Raw genomic sequence first — 22209 nt, forward strand, 5'->3', positions numbered from 1 at the left:
ACAGCACACTGCTCAGAGTTGGTATAAACAAACAATATATGTAAATTGCTTGGCAACCCTTAGAGCATTATATTAATATCATTATCCTAATGATAATGATGATGATGTTTCTTAGAAGTCCTCTGCTTTCACTGCATCTAAATACAGAGCTTGGAGCCTCTAACTCCTTCGGTGCTAGGTGACTTCCATCCAGTTTTTCTTGAGTTGGCATTGGTTTTTATTGTGGGCTCCATTTCCTACTGCTCATGAGCTTCTGGCAGACTTTTATGCAACCAGAAGCCCATGAACACAAATCCATGTGGATAAAATCACTGTAATTCCCTATTGGATTTCTTGATCATTACTCAGTTTAGTGCTGTTTTTAGATATTACTGAAGTAGGGATGTGGTGCTGGACTGCCTGCTTATTTGGCTAGAAGCTCCTGTGTAATTTTCAACACTATGGCCCTAGCTCATCTTTCTTGTTTCATTATCTATTACTCTTCTTACACCCCTTGATTCAAAGTGCCATTCTCTGTCTCAACTCCTGCTGCCGTGCTTTTGCAGCTGTTCCCCTTCCCTCTTCACCAAAGCTTTTCAGATTCTTTCACTTTCACGATGCACTTCAAGCACCACCTCCTAGATGAAACATTTCTTCTTGATCACCTCCCATGTGCTGATGCCCCCTTCTCTGCCCTGTACTTATTTCCTCTGTCTTGATTTTCTGCTGCACTGGCAGCTGTCTGGGTTCAGTGGAACGAGAGCTGAGCCTAGCATCAGGCCTGTGCTCAGACCCAGTCTTCCAACATTTCTTATTATGTGACCTCTGGCAAGTCACTTATCCTTTGTCTATCATTGGAGAGGAAAATGGCAAACTACACTGTGTCAAGAAAACCCCATGGAAAGAGACCCACGGGGTCACCAAGAGTTAGACACGACTGTATAACCATTTATTCTCTCTCTATAGCACTTATGTATTTTCTTCCCTGTTAGAATGTAAGAGCTTACATTGAATTTTTTTGTCTTTGCATCCAATTGCCTTGCACTGTGCATGGCATACATCAGATGAGTGTGCATTATTTAGGTAATTGATAATTTATTGATTGAATAAATGTCTCTTAATGACAACTGCTCTAGGAAGAAGGTTTGGGAACTCACAAGTTTTTATTCATAAATTAGTGGTTCTTGGGAGCCAGACAGAAATTGAATCAAGTTTTGGGAGTTTGGAGACACTAAGGAGCAGTGACATCAAGAAACGCACTCTATAAAGAAGAGTTCTCAAATATCATCAACTACATAAGCAAATATCACCAGACTAACGTCCTGTTTGTCAGCAGAAAGTGGAGAACGAAGACATTTTATAGGAAAAAAAAATTCCATATGCTGGAGCATTTTGTGCATTCTCTTACATTAGTATAGTTTCTTTTTGCTTTCTTTTCTATTACTACGTCAAGAGGGAAAAGAAATAGTACCTTAATAGAAAAAGAAAATTTATGGGGGTCCATTAGATAATAATAAAAATATTATATTATATTGTTATTATTATATTATATTATATTATAACTAATAATATAGTTAGCATTTTAAGGTTTATATATGTTATCTCATTTGATCTTTTCAATGACCCTGGGAGATAATTGCTATTATTATTTCCATTTTAAAAGGTAAGGAAACTGAGGTTGACACAAGTTATGTGATTTACTTACCCAAAGACATATCCAGAGACAGTCACTAATTAGTGACTGAGACAGGATTTGAAATCAAATTTTCGTGATTAATACTCTATTCCTTGAACCACTTTTTGGCCTCATCAATCCATATGGATGACTGAAAGAATATATTATCTATCTAAGGTCACCCAGGAAAAAAGTGAACTATCAGGGTCTGAACCAAGGTCCTTAGACCCCCAATCCAGCCCTCATTGTACTGTACATACACACTGCTTCTCCAGAGTGCAGGGGAACTATTGTAGAGTCATCATGAGATTCAAAGCATACCCTACAATAAAGATAAATATTAGACCTGACTGATTTCTCTCATGCCCCCCCTTACCATATTTTTGTTTGAGGAAAAGTGAAGAGCCACAGCACTGCAGTTCCCCCTTTGCCATGATGGCAATACGGTCTCCCAGAAGGTCAGCTTCATCCATAAAGTGGGTAGTCAATAGAATAGTGCGGTTACTTTTCTGATTTTGAAGGAGGTCCCAAATGTCTCGCCGTGAAACTGGATCCATACCTGATGTTGGCTCATCAAGCATCACTACCTACAGACCAAAAAAACAGACTCAAGATTAACGAGATAGTTTTCAAATGAAATTTCAATGCTTACTTGGTGAGAAGCCTGAACCTGTCTCTATTCTCCAATTGATATGCTAGTTCACTCAAGGGAGAATGATGAGTTTACTCTGAATTCTACTGTAATTTAAAACTTATTCTGCCATATTGTATATACTTTGAATTCATTGTTCCAGCTGAGGTGAGAGTGGAGTTGAATCACTTGTCTAAAGACAGAGAACAAATGTAGGCCAAGGAAGAGTCAGTCTTTTAGTGCCCTAAATTCTGTGGCCATCCTATACTCAGACAACCTACCTTTGTTTAATATTAAGTATACATTAGCAAGTTTCATTTAGAGAAGGCTATATCAACTTACTTAGGTCTTTATAAGTGGATTTATCTATTTAGGTTGTATTGGGGACCCGAGTTTACCCATAGAAATGGGGAAATTTATACCTTAGATCCTCCTATGAGTGCGATGCCAATGGAGAGCTTGCGCTTCATTCCTCCACTCAGGTTCTTTGAAATCACATTGCGCTTTTTCTCCAGTTTAAGAATATTCAAGACAGAATTGATTTCCTCAAAACAATTTTTATCACCTAATTCTTTTAGCTAAGAGAACAAAGTTAAGACAAAGAGTAGATACTTTGTGAAAGGAAAGTTTAGCCTATCCACAATTTTTTTTATGCCTCAGAAAGACTTTGCAGGCAACTCTAGTTGCTTCCTTACTCAGGAATATCAATTTAAGGATGTCCCCTATGAGTGTTTTTTAACTTATTTTCGGATTCTTTGAGGGTAAGAATATTGGCATGGAAAAAAAGTAAACAAACCTTCTCTTGGGCCTACCTGAACATAAAAGTAAAGGTGTTCAGCAACAGTCATGAGATCAAACAAAATGTCATGTTGTGGACAAAAGCCCAGGCTTTTCCGGATCTGATTTATGTCCTTTGAGATCTCATACCCACTGAGATATACTTCTCCACTTGTGGCAGGGACAAGACCTAAAACCAAGCAGAAAACACCTATTTTGCCCTCAGGAATCCCTGTTCTATTGTTATCATTTTTCATATTAATTAAACCTGTGCCCTTCTTCCCTTGGAAATTGTTTTCTTTTCTTTAGATATGTATAGCTTTTTCTCCTGATAAAAATGTAGGTTACTTGAATTGAAGATAGGGGCTATTGCATTTTGGTTTTGCATTCCAGTTTTTGTCTAGTAATGGTCAGCACATAGTAGGAACTTAATGCTTGTTAGATTGAATAAGGAGGTACAAAGAAAGATGGCATCAGTCTCTGCTAGAGAGTAAACAATGTGCTCTTGGAAACAAGATATGGAATCTTGGATATATACATCTTGGTCTAGATGTCAGATGTGTTCAATCCACTTATAACTGAGGTGCCATGAATTTCTCTGCTGTAGGACTGCTTGAAGAGGCAATCTGCCACAACAACATAAGCCTGTGGATTCTACAATCTGGATACATTATTTATCTTGAAAGTAGTCTGACCAGGATAGAGTAGAGCTAGATTCTATCACTTCACTAATTCATTATATCTTTTTGAATTTAGATTAAGCTCAAATTAATTTTTTTACTACTATACTACCCTATTACTTTATATTGTATTATAAAATCCTCAATCTTTTCCAAAAAAATTGTCACTTAGTTATAGCCTTCCCATCTTGCATTTGTGAGATTGACTTTTTTGAATTCAAGGTGTTAAAATTTTACATTTAGCTACATTAAATTTTATCTTACTAGATCTGATTCATTGTTTTAATCTCTCAAAATCTATCGCCTAACATATTAGGTCCATCTAACATATTTGTGTCACTGAGAAAAAACTAACACTATATGTAATATTAATGCTTCTTCATGATCTTTCTCCTGGTTAACCTCTCTATCACAACTGATATGCCTCCTAGACTCTCTCTACTCTCTGGGTTTTAGTGACATTGTTCTTGGTTTTTCTCCTGATTACTCATTTATTCCCTAGTTTCTTTTCCTATCCTTTGGAGATACCAATAGGATAATCTCTGCGCCCAGATAGCTCACAATCTAATCATTAATTACAAATTAATTAATCATAATCTATTCTAATTGCAAAACATAATATAGATGACAAAGTCTAGAACCATATGACAAAGTCATATAACCATAATAGAAATATTATTATATAACTCATGTCTTCCTCCCTCCCCAAGATTTCTCATAAGACAAGTAGACCAGTAAAATAGCAGAATGCTATAGACATTCATATATTTAGATTTTTGCAAAGGATTTTACATTCTCTCCTGCCATCTCTGTGGCCAAATTGGAGAGATGTAACCTACATAATAGATGGATAGTGTATCCACTTATTTTATCTTATATATTATCAACTAAAAATTGTTGATTGTCCATTTTTAAAGAGGACCAATTGCCTCATGGTATGATGTCTTGACTTGTTTGTGAATTGGGTTTAAAAGTGAGACAGAACTGCACAAAGTCATCAGCTTCACTCTGTCTTTGAGTCATCAAAATCCAGTGGCTAGACAAAAGTCAAGATGACCAAGGATGGCCCAGGATGCGATGGACAACTTTAACATCTTCCATGACTGAACAAGTTCTAAATGCTCCATGGTACCTGCTTCAGCTCCTTTCATCAATAATTCTGTCAGGGATCTTCCCACACTGGGGGCAGACACACCCTAACTCACCAAATGGTCTGAGGCATGTCAGTTATTTTCAATCTAGTTCACTGTCTAGGACAAGATTTTTTTTTTTTTAATCAGGTTATGGCCCTGTGCATGTTATATATTCTTGGAGCCACAGGTAACAGGTGATACTATATATACTCTTTGGCCAAATGATTCTTCTAGTAGTCTAGTATTTAAAGAGATCAAAGATGAAAAGAACCCATGTTATGTACAGAAACACTTATAGTAGATCTTTTTGTAAAGGCAAAAAATTAGAAACTAAGTGGGATGCCTACCAATTGTGGAATAGCTGAAGAAATTATGTTATGAATATAATGGGATGCTATTAACCTAAAATAAATGCTGAAGGGGGAGTTTAAAGAAAGCGGGGGAGTCCTATATGAATTTAAACAAAGTGAAGAAAGTAGAATTAGGAGAGTATTTATGTGGTAATAACAACATAGTTGAAACAATTAACAACTTTAGCAAAATTGTAGGATATAAAATAAACCCATACATATCATTACTATTTCTATATATTACCAACAAAATGCAACAGGAAGAGATAGAAAGAGAAATTTCATTTTAAATAACTGCAGACCATACAAAATACTTGGGAGTCTATCTACAAGGACAAACCCCAGAATTATATGTATACAATTATAAAATACTTTGTACACAAGACAGATCTAAACAACAAAATAAAACAATAATAACAAAACAATTAAAGAAAAATTAATTGCTTAACAACAGGATAGTCAATATAATAAAAATGACAATACTACTTAAATTAACTTATTCATTGTCATACCAATCAATCAAAAATTATTTTATGGAGCTAGAAAAAAATAATGACAAAATTCATTTGGAAGAACAAAAAAGTCAAGAATATCAAAGGAACCAATGTAAAAAATGTGAAGAAAGGTGGTCTAGCTGTATCATATGTATTACAAAATGATAATCATGAAAACAATCTGATATAGGTCAAGAAACAGAATGGTGTATAAGTGGGATAGAATAGGTACACCCCAAAATCCAAGTTTTGGGGATAAGAACTCACTAAATGACAAAAATTGCTCAGAAAACTGGAAAGCAGTTTGAAGAAGTTATACAGATCAACATCTCACACTGTATATTAAGAAAAAGTTAAAAAGGATAAATGATTTAGTCACAAAGGAGTCTATCATAAATAAATTAAAGGAACATGGAAAAATTTACTTGTCAGATCTGTAAGAATAAGGGAACAGTTTATGAACAAATGAGAGCGAGAGGATCATGGGATATTAAAATGGGTAATTTTGATTAAATTAAATTAAAAGTTTTTTGCACAAACAGAAATAATGAACTAAAATTAAAAGGAACCTAGAAAACTAAGAGAAAAATTATAGCGAATTTCTCTGGAAAAGGCCAGTCTTTCCAAATGTATAGCAAACTGATCAAAATTTATAAAAATATGAGCTATTCTTCAATAGGTAAATACTTAAAGGATTTATCAAAAAGGCAGTTTTTATAAAAAGAAATAAATGCTATCAATAGTCACATGAAAAAATGATCTAAATCACTAATGTTTAGAGAAATACACATTAAAATAACTCATATACCACTTTACTCTTATTAGATTAGCTAATATGACAGAAAAAGAAAATCACAAATGCTGGAGGGGAATTCAGAAAAATTGGGACACTAATGCAGTGGTGGTAGTTGTGAAATGATCTAACCATTCTGGAAAATAATTTGGAACTATGCCCAAAAGGCTATAAAAGTATACTTACTCTTTGACTTAGCAATACCACTACATGGACTGTATCAAAGAAATCAAAGAAAAGGGGAAAAAAACCTATTTGTACAATATAGAAACTGTTTGTGGTAGCAAAGAATTGATTGGGTGGTAAAGTTGATGGATACTCACCAATTATGAAATAGGTGAACAAGTTCTGGTATATGAATGTGATGAAATACTATTGTACTATAAAAATGATAAATAGGATGGTTTCAGAAAAGCTTGGGAAATCTTATATGAACTGATGCAAAATGAAGTGAGTAGTACCAGGAGATCATTGCACACAGTAATGGCAATATTGTAACAATGACCAACTATGAAAAATTTAAGTTACTGGACTTAAAACTCAAGACAATTCCAAAGGACTCATGATGATAAATACTATCCACCCTCAGAGAGAGAACTGATGAACTCTGAGTCCAAATTGAATTATTCTTTCCTTTCCTTTCCTTTCCTTTTTCCTTTCCTTTTTCCTTTCCTTTCCTTTCCTTTCCCTTCCCTTTCCTTTCTCTTTCCCTTTCCTTTCCTTTTTTTCTTTTCCTTTCCTTTCCTTTCCTTTCCTTCCTTCCTTCCTTCCTTCCTTCCTTCCTTCCTTCCTTCCTTCCTTCCTTCCTTCCTTTCTTTTCTTCTTTCTTTCTTTCTTCCATGAGCCTTATGATGTTAAATGTATTTAACTGATGACTTGAATGAAGTCATAGAAAGCATGCTTGTAAAATTTATATATAGAATGAAGCTGGAGAAGGAAGCTAACACATGGATAACAAAATGAGGAACCAAGATGATATCAGTTGTCCAAAACAATGGATTGAATGTAAAAGAATTAAATTCAATAAAGAAAAATGTAAAGTCCTATAAAAATCAACTACACAAATAGAGGAAGAAATATTTGAGAGGATTACTATCTACCAGGGTTCCCCTAGGCTAGTTTCTAAAAGCTAAGGAAACTGCTTCCAAGACTTGACTGGCTTGGATTCAGTATCATTAATATGACTTTTTTAGTCATCTAAGGGCATAAAAAAGTCCACCTTTGTGGAGTCAGTAACCTTTAGACTTGGCAGATAGTTCAAGGCCATGCATATCACCATATCCTGCCCTGATGACCTTACATGGACATACATTTTTGTATGTAGGCAAGGAGGCAAGGTGCGTGTCATATTTATCCAAATAAGTGGTCTAACGTTTTTAAGAAATAATCTATGAGGGTTTCACTTCATTCCAATGTTGAACCTAAAAAGGAGATTTGAATCACCTTTTGACTTGCTCATCAAAATTTGTATTTCAATAAGTGGAATGAAATGGCAAAATGGCTCACATGTTTGAAGTGGTGGAAAGTCAATACAAATATAAAGAATGAAGAAGAGAAAAGGGAAGGGAATAAGTATTTATATAGCACTTACTATGTGTTAAGCAATTTCTATTTCATCCCCAATACTACCCTAAAACAGGTGCTGTTATTATTCCCATTTTATAGTTGAGGAAACTAAGGCAAATAGAATTTAAATAACTTTCCCAGGGTCATACAGCTAGTAGGTATCCGAGGCTGAATTTGAAGTCAAGTCTTCCTGACTCCAGGTCCAGCAATGTATCCATTGTTTCATTTATTTTCCCCAGTTAAGGTGACTGGTCAGATACAGAGTCACAACATCTTGTTGAAACAATTCTTTTGGAGACATATGGTGAGATCTAGAATACAATGAGGTGCCTATTGATGCAGAATGATTAGCTCAATAGGTGCTGGAGAAGACCAGGGAAAATATTATTGGTGGGAATAGAAGGTTGGGGCATGGGAGAAAAGACCCAGAAATCAATATGTGGGTAGAAGGAACCTTCTGCCAAAGGAAGCTTTGGATGTAACTCCTGAAACACAAAGTAAACAAACCATTAATTGCCAGCCTAAGAGGGTGCCGAGTAACTCTAGTATAAAATGCAGGGTAGAGCAGAGGAGATCCTGAGTCAGGTCCTTTCAATGTACATGACTAGGCAGAAGTTCCTGTGAAAAAGATCTGGGGCTTTGGTGGATTGTAAACTCAATATGAGTCAACACTGTGAGATGATAGGCAAAATAAGTTAACATTAATTCCAAATTGCATTTAGAGAAGTATAATATACAGTATGAAGTATGTAATATATAATTCAATTGCAATATTTTAAGATTATACTCTTTCTTGAACAATCATTGAAGTTCTAGGTGAACCATCTTATGTATATTAAATACAATACAAGTTACAACACATCCAAAAGGAGGCAGTCAGAATGATAATATCAATTGAGGTGTTGGGAATATTTAGTATAGAGAATGAAGGCTGGATTCCCAATAAAATCAGGGGTGAAAAAAGGTTTTTCTTTATTGCTACTATTCAAAATTGTACTAGAAATGTAAGCTTTAGCAATAGGAGAAGAAAAAGAAATTGAAGGAATTAGAATAGGTAATGAAGAAACAAAGCTATCACTCTTTGCAGATAATATGATGGTATATTTAGATAATTCTAGAAAATCAACTAAAAAACTACTAGAAACAATGAACAACGTTAGCAAAGTTGCAGGATGTAAACCTGAATAAATCAATGGCATTTTTGTATGTTATCAACAAAGTCCAGCAGCAAGAGATAAAAAGAAAAATTCCATTTAAAATAACTGTAGATAATATATTTTGGAGTTTACCTTCCAAGAAAAACCCAGGAACACAATTACACAATAATTTTCACAGAAATAAAATTAAGATCTAAACAACTGAAAGAATATCAAGTGCTCATAGGTAGGCCCAACTGATAGAATTAAAAATAACAATTCTACTTAAATCTACTTATTCAATGTCATACCAATCAAACTGCTAAGAAATTACTTTATAGATCTATAAAATAAAAAAAAAATCCACATAGATTTATTAAAGAAAGTGGAGACTTATCAAGTCTTGAAGTACAAGTAGGACTTTGATAAGTAGAATGGGAACTCCAGAAAAGGAGAATGTGCATGAATATATAGAGGGAGGAAAAAGTACAGGATTGCGTATTAATCTCCATAGCTTATTGGACTCTTTAGTTTTTGGAAAACCAATGTATCCCAGCTGAGTATTCTGAAGGGTGAAATTAAGGTAAACTGAGGCATAAAGTTCTGAGCATGTTCATTTTTTGTTAAGTCTAGCAATTAACAATAAAATGGTTCTCTTGGCTCCTTAGTCAGTCAAAAGACCATGAGGTAAGGCTTACTAACTTTCTGATAGTTTAGGGAAGTACAAAAGAACAAAGAACAGGAAATACACATGGAAAACCCCAAAATATTGGTTACAAAGTCTGAAGTATCATAGTTGAAGGTTAACAACAATACTCCTTCCACCTTGTTGCTATAGAAAGAGCTTTCTATACTAGTGTCCATGTGCATAAGCTAGTTAGTGTCACAGAAATAATAGAGCAGACTTTTTTGAACAGCAGCCAAGGTTACAAATAACAGAATTCCTGGTGTCTACCTACGTCAGTAAAATCAGAACTGCATCCATACTGATTACAACTTTTCATACTTTTAATAAAAATGGAGGACTCCTTTCATCCATACTGCTCCTTTTTTGACACTTTTTGTCCATTTACTCTCATGAAGCCTCTATGATAGGCCTCTATAATTTGTTTACATTTTGTGGGTAACAGTGCAATAATTGGACTGTTTATCTGATCTGCTACCCATAATTTTGACATGCCAACTGCTTTTATAATACCACATCTTCTGGTTTTAATAGCATTTCTTTTCTTTTGTGAAAACCAGTATAGTGATTTTAATAAACTCCAAAGGTCATTATGATAAAAATCTATTCTAATATGTATGAGAACATTTTCATTACCTAGTCTTTATGCTGAAATAATGGCAATTTAAAAGGGCCAAATGAACAGACAAGATAATTGAACTTCTATGTTTTATTCAGTCCTAGGACCAGTTTCCTTCTACCTCAACCAAAAATTCTGCCCAATTTCTACAAAGAGTCACACTCAGAAAAACCCGACAGGAGATACAGTGCAACATAAGCACAGGACCAATGACATAGGACCAGGAAGAGCAGAGGAATGCTGAAGAGGAAAGACAATGCATAGAATCTGATTTAGAGATACAGTATCAAACATCGAGTGCTAGACTGAACACTACTATGTCACTGTTAGGATGTTCACCAACCTCTAGGAACCAGGATCTTGAATCATGATAATAAGATCTATAAAGAAAATACTTCACCTTAAGTAACTTAAAAGTTGAACATCAGAAGAGTTCCTTTTGTCAAAACTACATCATTATGACAATAGAGAGAACAAATTTCCTGCAGGGGACTAGCTTCTTGGGCCAAGCAGTCAACAAATCCATTGCATTGGGTGTCAAATGCCAACAAGCAGATTTCATCGCCATGTGAGGAAGAAATCCTTTGACCATCAGAGCCGATGCAGAGTTTCTTCATGAACTCTGCCTACATTATTTTCCTCATTATAATGAGCCAATCTTAGAAAACAACAGGATGGAATTGAAATTCACAGATACAGGTTCATTCCTGATCATCTGTATTACCAGAACATTGTAGAAGGGCAGTCCAACCTTTAGGATGTAGTCTCAATGATATGATACAGTTACCACTGTCCCTTTGATAATATGTTGCAGCCTACTTATGCTGCATATTTTAAATGTTTGCTAATTTTATAATGTCTTCTGATGAATATTAAGTTAGTAATAAAATTTATAATTAAATAAAAATAAAATGTAATTAAAAACAATAATAACTCTCCAACAGTTTAGACCAGACCTTTGTACACTGGGAAGGGAAGTAAATCATTTGTTTTTGTTGCACAATTTTGAAGTATATACATACCTGTCAGTATGGACAAGGTAGTAGTCTTCCCTGCTCCATTATGTCCAAGAAGCACAGTGATCTGCCCCTCAAAGATGTTCAGTGTCAAGTTTTTTACTCCCACTTTAATGATATTCTTTGATTTAAATTCCTGTGTAAGAAACAAAGTGAGCATATATAACTCTTAAAGAATACTGAAACTTACTAAGAATCTACATTAATTTCCCTTCAATGGAATGATACTACCATATCTTTGAACATGAAGGGAACTATCTAAAAAAGGCAGGCACTTCAGTATGAAATAAGCTAAAATACGCCACCTGAAGAAGGAATCTTTTTGAGTGGCATTCAGGGATTGCCCCGTAGATCCCACTGTACAACTGAACAGGTCAATTTCATCTTATTCTCACTATGTCCTTTTTTATTGTCATAAAAGTAGCTATCCAATGTGAGCACTGTGACTCCAATTTGTTCATTTGCACCAGACCAGATCTATTTTGGTTTTAAAATGAATTGGAATAATCCTAGAATTCAGAAGTAATGGTTATGAGATTTAGAAAAAGCAGAGAGGATAAAGGGCCTACAGGCAGCAGCAAGATGAATACCAGCAGTATGGCAGGGACAATGGCCCTAGCAATCATTAGCATCAAAGTGGGCACTAGCACATTTAGGACTGCAAATGAAGCTTTCTGTGAGTCATAAAGATGCCAAGAATGATGGGATGGAAAAAGAGACCCACGGCTAGTATTTGCCTTGGTAAAATTGGAGCCCAAAATGTAGAAGTAGGTATGATTTTTTTTTCTCAATAGTATTTTATTTTTCCAAATACATAATTTTCAACATTCATTTTTCTAAGACTTTGGAATCCAAATTTTTCTCCCTTTTCCCCTTACATTCCCCCCTTCCCTAAGACATCAAGCAATCTGATATAAGTTAAATAAGTTAAATTGTTAAAAACAATCTTTTAAACATATTTCCATATTTGTCATGCTGCACAAGAAAAATCAGATTAAAAAGGGAAAAACCATGAGAAACAAACAAGATGAAAAAAAGCTATGCTTTAATCCACATTCTCCATAAGAACTATCTCTGAATGTAGATGGCATTTTCCATCCCAAATCTATTGGAATTGTCTTGAATCACCTCATTGTTAAAAAGAACCAAGTCCATCATAGTTGATCATTATGTTGCTGTGTACAGTGTTTTTTTGGTTCTGCTCACTTTACTTAGAATCAGTTCATGTGGGTCTCACCAGACTTTTATGAAATCAGCCTGCTCATCATTTTTTATAGAACAATTCCATTACTTTCATATAGCATAACTTATTCAGCCATTCTCCTCCTGAGGGGCATCCTCTTGGTTTCCAGCTTCTTGTCTCTACAAAAAGAGCAGCTTCAAAAAATTTTGCACATGTAGGTTCTTTCCCCTCTTTTATGAACTCTTTGGGTTATAGACCCAGTAGAGACACTGCTGGTTTGTATGCACAGTTTGATAGCCATTTGGACATAATTCCAAATTGCTCTCCAGAATAGTTGGATCATTTCACAACTCCACCAACAATGCATTAGTGTCCCATTTCCCACATTTCCTCCAACAATTATCATTATCTTCTCCTGTCATCTTAGCCAATCTGAGAGTATGAAGTGGTACCTCATAGTTGTCTTAATGTGCATTTCTCTGATCAATAATAATTCAGAGCATTTTTTTTCATATGACTAGAAAGGACTTTAATTTCTTCATCTGAAAATTCTCTGTTCATGTCTTTTGACAATTTATCAATTGGGCGATGACTGATATTCTTATAAATTTGAGTCAGTTCTCTATATAATTTTTAAATGAGGCCTTTATCAGAAATACTTGCTATAAAAATTGTTTCCCAGCTTTCCACTGCTCTTCTAATCTTGGTTGCATTAGTTTTTTTTGTACAATTTTTAAAAATTTAATGTAAACAAAATTATCCATTTTGCATTTCATATTGTTCTTTAATTCTTTGGTCATAAATTCTTCCTTTCTCCACAGATCTGAGAGGCAGATTATCCCTTGTTCTCCTAACATTGCTTATTGTATCATCTTTTATGTCTAAATCACAAACCCATTTCAACCTGATCTTGGTATAGGATGTGTTAGATGTTGACCAAATTTGTCATAGTATTTTTAAATTTTCCCAGCAATTTTTGTCAAATAGTGAGTTCTTATCCCAAAAGCTGAAGTCTTTAGATGTATCAAACACTACATTTCTATACTCATTGACTATTGTATCTTGCGAATCTAATCTATTCCATTGACCCACTGGTCTATTTCTTACTCAATACCAAATGGTTTTGATGACCATCACTTTATAATATGGTTTTAGGTCTGGTACAGCTAGGCCACCTTCCTTTGCAAATTTTTTCATTAATTCCCTTGATATTCTTGACCTTTTGTTCTTCAAGATGAATTCTGTTATTTTTTATAAAGTAATTTTTGGGAACAGTTTGATTTAGTATGGTCCTAAATAAGCAGATTAATTTAGGTAGAATTGTCATTTAAAATTATATTAGCTTGGATAATATAATTGCTAATGAGCAACTGATATTTTTCCAATTTTTTTAGTTCTAACTTTATTTGTGTGAAAACTGTTTTGTAATTGTGTCCATATAGTTACAGATTTTTCTTGGCAAGGTCGACTCCTAAATACTTTATTTTGCCTACAGTAATTTAAAATTGGATGCTTTTATCCCGAGTAGCTATGATTTGTGACCTTGCCTACCTTGGTCATTGGGGGGTAAAGGTCAGAGGTAAATTGTAATAGGTTTAAGTTTAATCTTGTCTGGTTCTAATAAAATACTCAGAGATACATTATTCATTTTGGGTGGTTGCTTTTACTGATGGTCATAAAAAAGAACATATAAAATGTGGCTCCCTATTCACCAAGCCCAGTTGAAAGCAGCCTTAAAGTGTTGAGACTAATGAGATCCTGAAGAACAGGCAGAGAGCAGCCTTTCCCTAGTGGTAAGGCTCTTCACCTCCAGGTAGCCATCCACACCAGGGCCCATGCCTGGATTACCTGGGGCAAGCAGGTCTTGTCTGTTCTATAATGTTCAAGTCAATTGCCAGCACCTCAGGCAGATGCCCAAGAAAATTTTGTGTCTTAACAATAACAGGGATTGTATAAACACCTGTAGACATGTAATAGAAGTAAGAACTGCTTTGAAAATGCCCATATGTAATGTACATTCATGAAATAATGGTAACAAAACACGAGACCTTTGAATCACAGACAGTAATAAAATAGAGATAGAAATGGTCTGAAGAAATAAGGGTAAACATATCCTCTAACCCCCAACTTGGGGGCCACTTTGGAGAACCACAAGTAGTAGTGGAAGTCAGAGAGAAGTAGGGCACATAAAAAAGTCTGCAATTAGTTTTTTTTTTAAACATGCCAAAAAAGAGTGGTCAACAACATGGAGATTTCTGATAACAGGGTTGTACAATGAAACCAAGATAAGTCAATAGGCAGGCCTTTGTCACAGGTTGGAAACAAGCAGCAATAACTAGTAATGCCTGGTACTGTTTAGTAGTTAGAACCTCTGACTGTGCTAGTTGAAAATAATCCAGTGACAGAAAAGAAGAAATCAAATTGGTTGTAAAGAAACTGACAAAGAGGTGAAAAATTGGAACAAGAGGTTTGGCAATTGTTAATGCTGTAAAGTTACCCATGTATATATCCTGTAAATAAAAGGCTATTAAATTAAAAAAAAAAAAAAGAAACTGACAAAGGAAAAACTTCTGGTTCTGATGATTCATGAGATTTCTATCATACTCTTATGATACTAACTGTTGTTAGTAGTCATACCTCACAATTTATTCTCAGAAATTGAGAAAGAAAGCACCTACCTGAGTTCTTTTATGAAGCAAATAGAGCCTAATACCATTCCAGTGAAGAATAAAGCCCAGGAGAATTATAGACCAATACCATCAATGAATACTTATCAAAAATTTTAAGCAAAAGCCTATCAAACAGACTATGGAAATTCATCCAAGTAAAGCATTTATCATGACTAAGTTGTATTTATATAAGGGGTACAAGAATGATTCAATATTAGGAAAACCATCAGTATAATTATATCCAAAATGAAAACATCAAAAAATCACATGATTATTATCACATGAAAAATGCAACACTCATTTGGGGTGAAAATCCTACAAAATATAGACAAAGAGAATTGGTTTTAATATTTTAATATCTCATAAAGAATTTTTTTATACTAGGTATCTTGCAATGTGGATACAATGGAACTTTCTCCAATAAATATGGAAGTAAAGCAGTATGTCCACTGTCTCTGCTATTATTTGATATAATTATGGAAATGTCTCAATAGCAAGAAGACAAGAGAAATAAAATACATAAAACTGGGCAAAGAGGAAATAAAAATCTATTTGATGATTTCTTTAGAAAATCCTAAGGATTCAGCAAAGATAATAACTGCAACAATTAATAGTAAAGTTGTGGACTGCAAAACAAATCCTCAAAATTCAAAAGCATTTCTATGTAATGATAACAAAATTCAAGAATCAATAGTAAAAAGAGAAATCCTGTTAAAAAAATAAAATAACTATAGATTGAATAAAGTATCTGGAGATAAATCTACTAACATATGCAAATATTTACAAATTTAAATTACAAAAGGTTCTTTAAAGAATTAAAGAGCAACTTAAATAGTTGGAAAATATTCAGTGTTGATGGCTAAGTTATGACAATATGATAAAAATTATAATGCTACCGAAATTATCAAAACGATATTTTACAGAATTCAATAAAATAATAACAAAATCTATTTGATAAACCAAACGATCTAGAATATCAAAGGAAATAGTGAAAACAAGCATGAATGAAAGGAAAATAATACTTCCATTCTTCAAATGTCATAAAACCTCAGTTATCAAACTTTTTGGTCTTGGTTAAAAAACAGAAAAGTAGATCAATGAAACAGACTTTACAAGGGAGAATTAGAAATAATGGAACCCAATAACCTTTGTGTTCAATATATCAGAAAACATAAATTATAAAAGAACAATTTGAAAAAGAAAAGTGCTGGGGAAAATGGAAAGCAGTTTGCCAGAAATTAGTCTTAGACCAACATTTCATGCCATATTCCATAGTACATTTTAAAAATGAACACATTAATTTATTATTAAATGTCATGCCATAAAAGTATTAGAATTGAAACAGATCATATACATGTCATAATTATGGATAAGAGATTATATTCTTAACTATAAAAAACAAAAATAGAAAATTGATTAGATGAAACTGAAATTGTTCTTCATAAGCAAAAATAATGTACCTAGGTCAAAAGGGAAGTGGATGAATGGGGGAAAAATTGGTATCAAATTTATTAGATAAAGGTTTGTAATCTAAAATATATAAAAATTAATAGACACAGTCAAGATGACAGAGTAACAAGACAGAAATGCAAGTAATCCATCACTATAAAACTCTATAAACAGTTAGAAAATGCACCAGATGGAAATACAAATGGGCAATCTAAGAAAAATTCACAGAGAGTCAATTTTTTTCTGAGACAAGATCATCATATAGAGAAAAACAGATCTAGTCAGGGATGCATCAGGAAAATCATTCCAGCATTGTTACTAAATGAAGCTCAGGGCTATGCCCAAGTTCTAGATGAGGTACCAGAGCCATATAGAGCAGTGTATCCTTGCGCAGGGTGCAGGAACAGGTGTCAACTCACAGTGTTATGGACTGACATCTAGTTTCAGGGCACAGACCCAGGGACTGAGAAAGTGATGCCAAAATATGTATGAGCAAAGTCCCAAATTAAAACACAATGAGGGCATAAATTCATCTAGAATTTCTAGAAGTGATTAAGCAAAGATTTTTTAAAAGGTTTTATATATATATATATATATATATATATATATATATATATATATATACACATACAAATAAGTGGAGAATACTACAGGAAAAACAATTGGAAAAGAAACAGAGAGCTAGGAAAGAAAGCAATGGAAACCCCAACTCCATATAGGCTCTTCTTGGAAACCCAGAATGATGACCTGTCTGAAGTTACTCTTTGATGATCCACTGTCACTCTTTTGAGAAGATTGAAGCCAAGATTTCTTACCCACCCGAACAAGATTCTAATAGCTGTTGTCTCTTGGCCTCCAGTACTCTTACTGAGTTCAGTACCTGACTCACAGTTTTGTCTTTTCCCAACTTCTGGCCTCTTATTAAGGGACTTCAATATCCAAACATAATCTCCCTCAAAAATCTAATCTCCCATTTCTTTAATTTATTCATTTCCCAAAACATAATCTTCAACTACATCTCAGGTACACTGAATTGGTCATACCTTTTCTATTACCATTACCCATAATCGTCCTATATTCATATTTATGAACTCTGAAGTTCCTTTATCTGATCACAATCCATTTCCATTCCATTTCTCTCTTACAACTCCTAACCCCGTTTTATAAGCTTACCACGACCTCCGATCTCTTCTCTTGCAATAACTTTTTGTATGGTCTTTCTGCCTCAAGTCTTTATTTCAATTACCTTCAACTTAGCTGGCTACCAAAGTAATCATCCTAAAACAAAAGTATTACCATAGCATACTCCTATTCAACAGCCTTCATTGCCTCTCTATTTCTTGAAGGATCAAATCCTATTTCACAGTCAAAGTCTTTTATAATCTGGATTTTGCCTACTTTTGTTATTACTTTACTCTTTTTCATGTACTTTGTGATCCAGTGATTCTCCTTGTTGCTGTTCCTAATACAAGACACCTCAACTCAATGTATTTTCACTAATTGTTCTTGATGCCTGGAATTCTCTTTTCCAGCCAGTCTCCTATATCTTCTCTATAGAAACTGGAAGATAGGAGTATCTGGGGTTACTCAACACTTGTAGAATCAAAAAGAAGACTCAAAAGTTGATCAAGGGGATTGGTGGAAGTTTGGCTTCTGTCTCTCACCAACACTATTCCATCCTTCTTGCAGGGTAGGAACTTTATCTCCATAAATAAGGAGAGAGTACCATACCAATGGGCTTTAGGATAAGGGTTACAATTATATTCAACAAAGGGTTAGTGAAGAATTAAAAATTCATTGGAGACTAAATTTAAATACAAAGAGTTGGTGGGTAAAAGAACATTAATATGAGTAATAGAAAAATTTCCAGCCTATTTCTTGACTTTGCTAACATGGGGCTTTGTTTCTTATGTAAAGGGGGCACCATCCCAAGCTTTAGATTTTTTAGGTAATTGTTTTCAGAGACAGTTCTGGGGACCTGTAATATTTTGGGACTTCCAAGGTGCTATAATCTAGGAAGAGGTGAGAGTGCTGGAGTAGAGATGCTCCTTCTCACCTCAACACTCTGACGTGGTTCCATGTATGGTCAATGCATCAGAGGCCTATACCCAGTACTAAGCAGAAGGCCTCACAACTGATTTGCCCAGAGCTCGAGGACTTACTCCTGGCTTGTCAGGCATGGCATGCATTCAGCTGTGCTCCCCTCTTGCCCCAGTAATCTTCTAAGTTGTCCTGGGCTAGGTTACTGTTTTGCCCAATCCTTTAGTTAATTTTGCCACTCCAGAGTTCATTTTAAGATTGGGTTTAGAGGGTAATTTGGGAGAGGTTGGAGGAGTGTCTGCTTTTACTCTGCCATCTTGATTCCTCCCATCCAAATCTGTTCCTTCTTAGGTAGTATTTTATATTTCTGTAAGTATTTGTCCATTTCATCTGGGCTAACAGGTTTTTTTGACATACATTTGGGTGAAGTCATTTCTGATGGTTTCCTTTATTTCATCTTCACCGTTGTAAATTCTCCTTTTTTCTCTTTTGATACAAATAATTGGCTTCCCTCTCTATTTTATTAGATTTTTAAAGGTTTCTTTGCTTCCAATTTTGTTTCTCTCTTTCACTTTTAGAAAATGGACATTCAATAAAATAGAGGACTTTCAAGCATTTCTGTGAAAAGACCAGACCTGAACAGAAAATTTGACTTTCAAATACAAAATGCAAAAGAAGCATAAAAAACTGAAAAGGATCAAGATATCATAAAGGATTTTGATAAGGTAAGTTGTTTATATTTCTACTTGAGAAAAGCAGAACTCTTAGAACTTATTATTAGGGCAGTTAAGAGTATCCATAGCAGATATAATAGGATGATTATCAAAAATAAAATAAAGGGGTGAGAGAAAGGAATGCACTGGGAAAAGGGGATAGGAAGAGGTGGAGGAGGGATGAACTGTGTTACATAAAAGAGGTTGCCTCACATAGAAAGAGCTTTTATAGTGGAGAAAAAGATGGTGGATATATGGGACAGAAGCACTTGAATCTTACTCTTATTGAAATTGGCTCAAAGAAGGAATAACATACACAGCCAGTTGGAAGTAGAAATCTATCTTACCATATAGGAAAGTAGAAAGGGAAGAAGATTGGAAGAGCTAATAGAGAGGAAGGCAATTTGAGGTAGGTAAAAGTCAGAAGCAAAGCACTTTTGAGAATGGACAACAAAAAAGGAGAGAGAGTAGGATAAATGGGAAAGTAGGATAGAGGGAAATACATAGTTCCTAATCCTTACCATGGGAAATTTTTTTTTAACAGTAAATTTCTTTAATACACACTTCATTTGTCAAATATACAGAAAAAATAAAATTTATAGAAATAAGAGCCATCTCTCAATTAATAAATGCTTAAGGGATATAAACAGGAAGTTTTCAGACAAAGGAATCAAAGCTATCTATAGTTATATTGAAAAAAAGTGCTCTAAATCAGTATTGATGAAAGAAATGCAAATTAAAACAAATCTGAGCTACTACCTCACACATGTCAGATTATCTAATATGACAGAAAAGGAAAGTGACAAATGTTGGAGAGGATGTGAGAAGATTAAAACATTAATATATTAAGTTGTACATGTATTCAACCATTTTGGAAAGCAACTTGGAATTATGCCTAAAGGGCATTAAAACCATGCATCTACCTTGACAAAGTAATAATATTACTAGGTCTGTGTCTCAAAGAGATGAATACAAAAAGAAAAAGAACTTATGTGTCCAAAAATATTTATAGCAACTCTTTTAATGATGACAAAGATTTGGAAATTGAGGGGATATTCATCAATTGAAGAATGGCTGAATAAATTGTGGTATATGATTGTGATGGAATACTATTGTTCTTTAAGAAATGCTAAGTAGAACACTTCCAGAAAAATATGGAAAAACTTACATGAACTGATGCAAACTGGAAGGAGCAAAACCAGGAGAACATTGTAACTGTGCAAAACTATATGATGATCTATCATTAATAATTTAGCTATTCTCAGCAATATGATTCAAAACAATTCTGTAGCACTTATGACGAAAGGTGTTTCTCTCCAGAGAAAGAACTGGTAGAGCCAGAATGCAGATTGAAGATACTTTTTCTTTATTTTTCTTGTGTGTTTTTTTTTTTTTTGGTATACTTTTTCTTGTGTTTTTTTTTAATCTGTTTTCTTTCACAGAATGACTTACATGGAAATGTGTTTTGTCTAGGTTATACATACATATAACCTATGTCAAATTGCTAGCTTTCTCAATGGAGAGGAGCTATAAGAGATAAGAGAATTTAAAAATGCAAATTTGAAAAAAATATTAAAATTATTATCATATATAATTGGGAAAAATAAAATATTAAATAAGATTAAAAGAGTTAGCTGAAAGAAGGAATAATATACAAAGTTGCTTATAGAAATCTAGCTTACCCTAGAGTAAAGTATGAAGGGAGGGGGATAAGAGAAGAAGGAGCTCATATTAGGAAGGGCAGATTGGAAGAGGTCATAGAAAAGGATAAACAGGAGAAAAGTAGGATGGAGGGAAATATACTGTTTGTAATTATAACTATGAATGTGAATGGGATGAACTCTCACCCATAAAATGGAAGCAGATAGCAAAGTGGATTAAAAACCAGAATCCCACAATGCATTGCTTCCAAAAAGCACACTTTGAGAGACATGCACAGTGTAAAAATAAGGAGACAGCAGAATTTATTAAGTTTCAGTTGAAGTTAAAAAAAAAAAAAGCAGGGGTAGCAACTATGAACTTAGACAAGGCAGATCTTACTAAAAGAGATAAGCAAGGAAACTACATCTTGATAAAATGTACTATAAATAATAACAATACTAAACATGTATGCATCAAATGGCATAGCATACAAATTCTTCAAGCAGTCCTCTCCCTTTAGAGACCCTCCCTCTTTCTTATACCTTTCCCCTACTACTTCTCTTTCCCTTCTATTTAGTCTACCCCTTCCCTTTTCCCCTTTTCCCTCCTACTTTTCTATAAGATGAGAGATGTTTCTCGGTGAAACCAAATATATCTAATATTCTTTCTTTGGGCCAAATCTGATGAGAGTAAGATTCACACAATATTCATCACCCTCTCTTCTTTCCCTCAATTATAATGTTCTCTTTGCCTCTTCCTGAGATGTAATTTCCCTTATTTTACCTCTACTTTCTCCCCTTTTTTTCTGTTACAATCCCCTTTCCATCTCTAGTTTTTTTTTATATTATAACAGTAAAATCAGATTATACATCTATTCTCAATGTATACCCATAACAGAAATACAGTTCTCAAGAGTTTTTTTTTTCTTTTTACCTTTTTGTGCTTTTCTTGAGTTCTATATTTGGAGATCAAATTTTTTG

At 34.2% G+C, this 22209-nt stretch overlaps 1 protein-coding gene across 13 annotated transcripts in view; it reads right to left on the reverse strand.

Annotated features, from left to right (window-relative positions):
* LOC100913752 (ATP-binding cassette sub-family A member 3) overlaps positions 1-22209 on the reverse strand; it is a 243396-nt gene that overhangs the window by 74318 nt on the left and 146869 nt on the right. For 12 of the 13 annotated variants that reach the window (XM_031963816.1, XM_031963863.1, XM_031963847.1 and 9 more), the window contains 4 exons: positions 11541-11670; positions 3098-3252; positions 2708-2863; positions 2031-2241 (listed from right to left, as the gene is read on the reverse strand). In XM_031963816.1, coding sequence (XP_031819676.1) covers positions 2031-2241; positions 2708-2863; positions 3098-3252; positions 11541-11670 — 652 coding nt within the window. The remainder of the gene's footprint in view (positions 1-2030; positions 2242-2707; positions 2864-3097; positions 3253-11540; positions 11671-22209) is intronic. The other variant, XM_031963855.1, reaches the window with a different exon arrangement.

The sequence above is a fragment of the Sarcophilus harrisii genome, chromosome 1 (assembly GCF_902635505.1).
Source record: "Sarcophilus harrisii chromosome 1, mSarHar1.11, whole genome shotgun sequence".
Taxonomy (NCBI): Eukaryota; Metazoa; Chordata; class Mammalia; order Dasyuromorphia; family Dasyuridae; genus Sarcophilus; species Sarcophilus harrisii.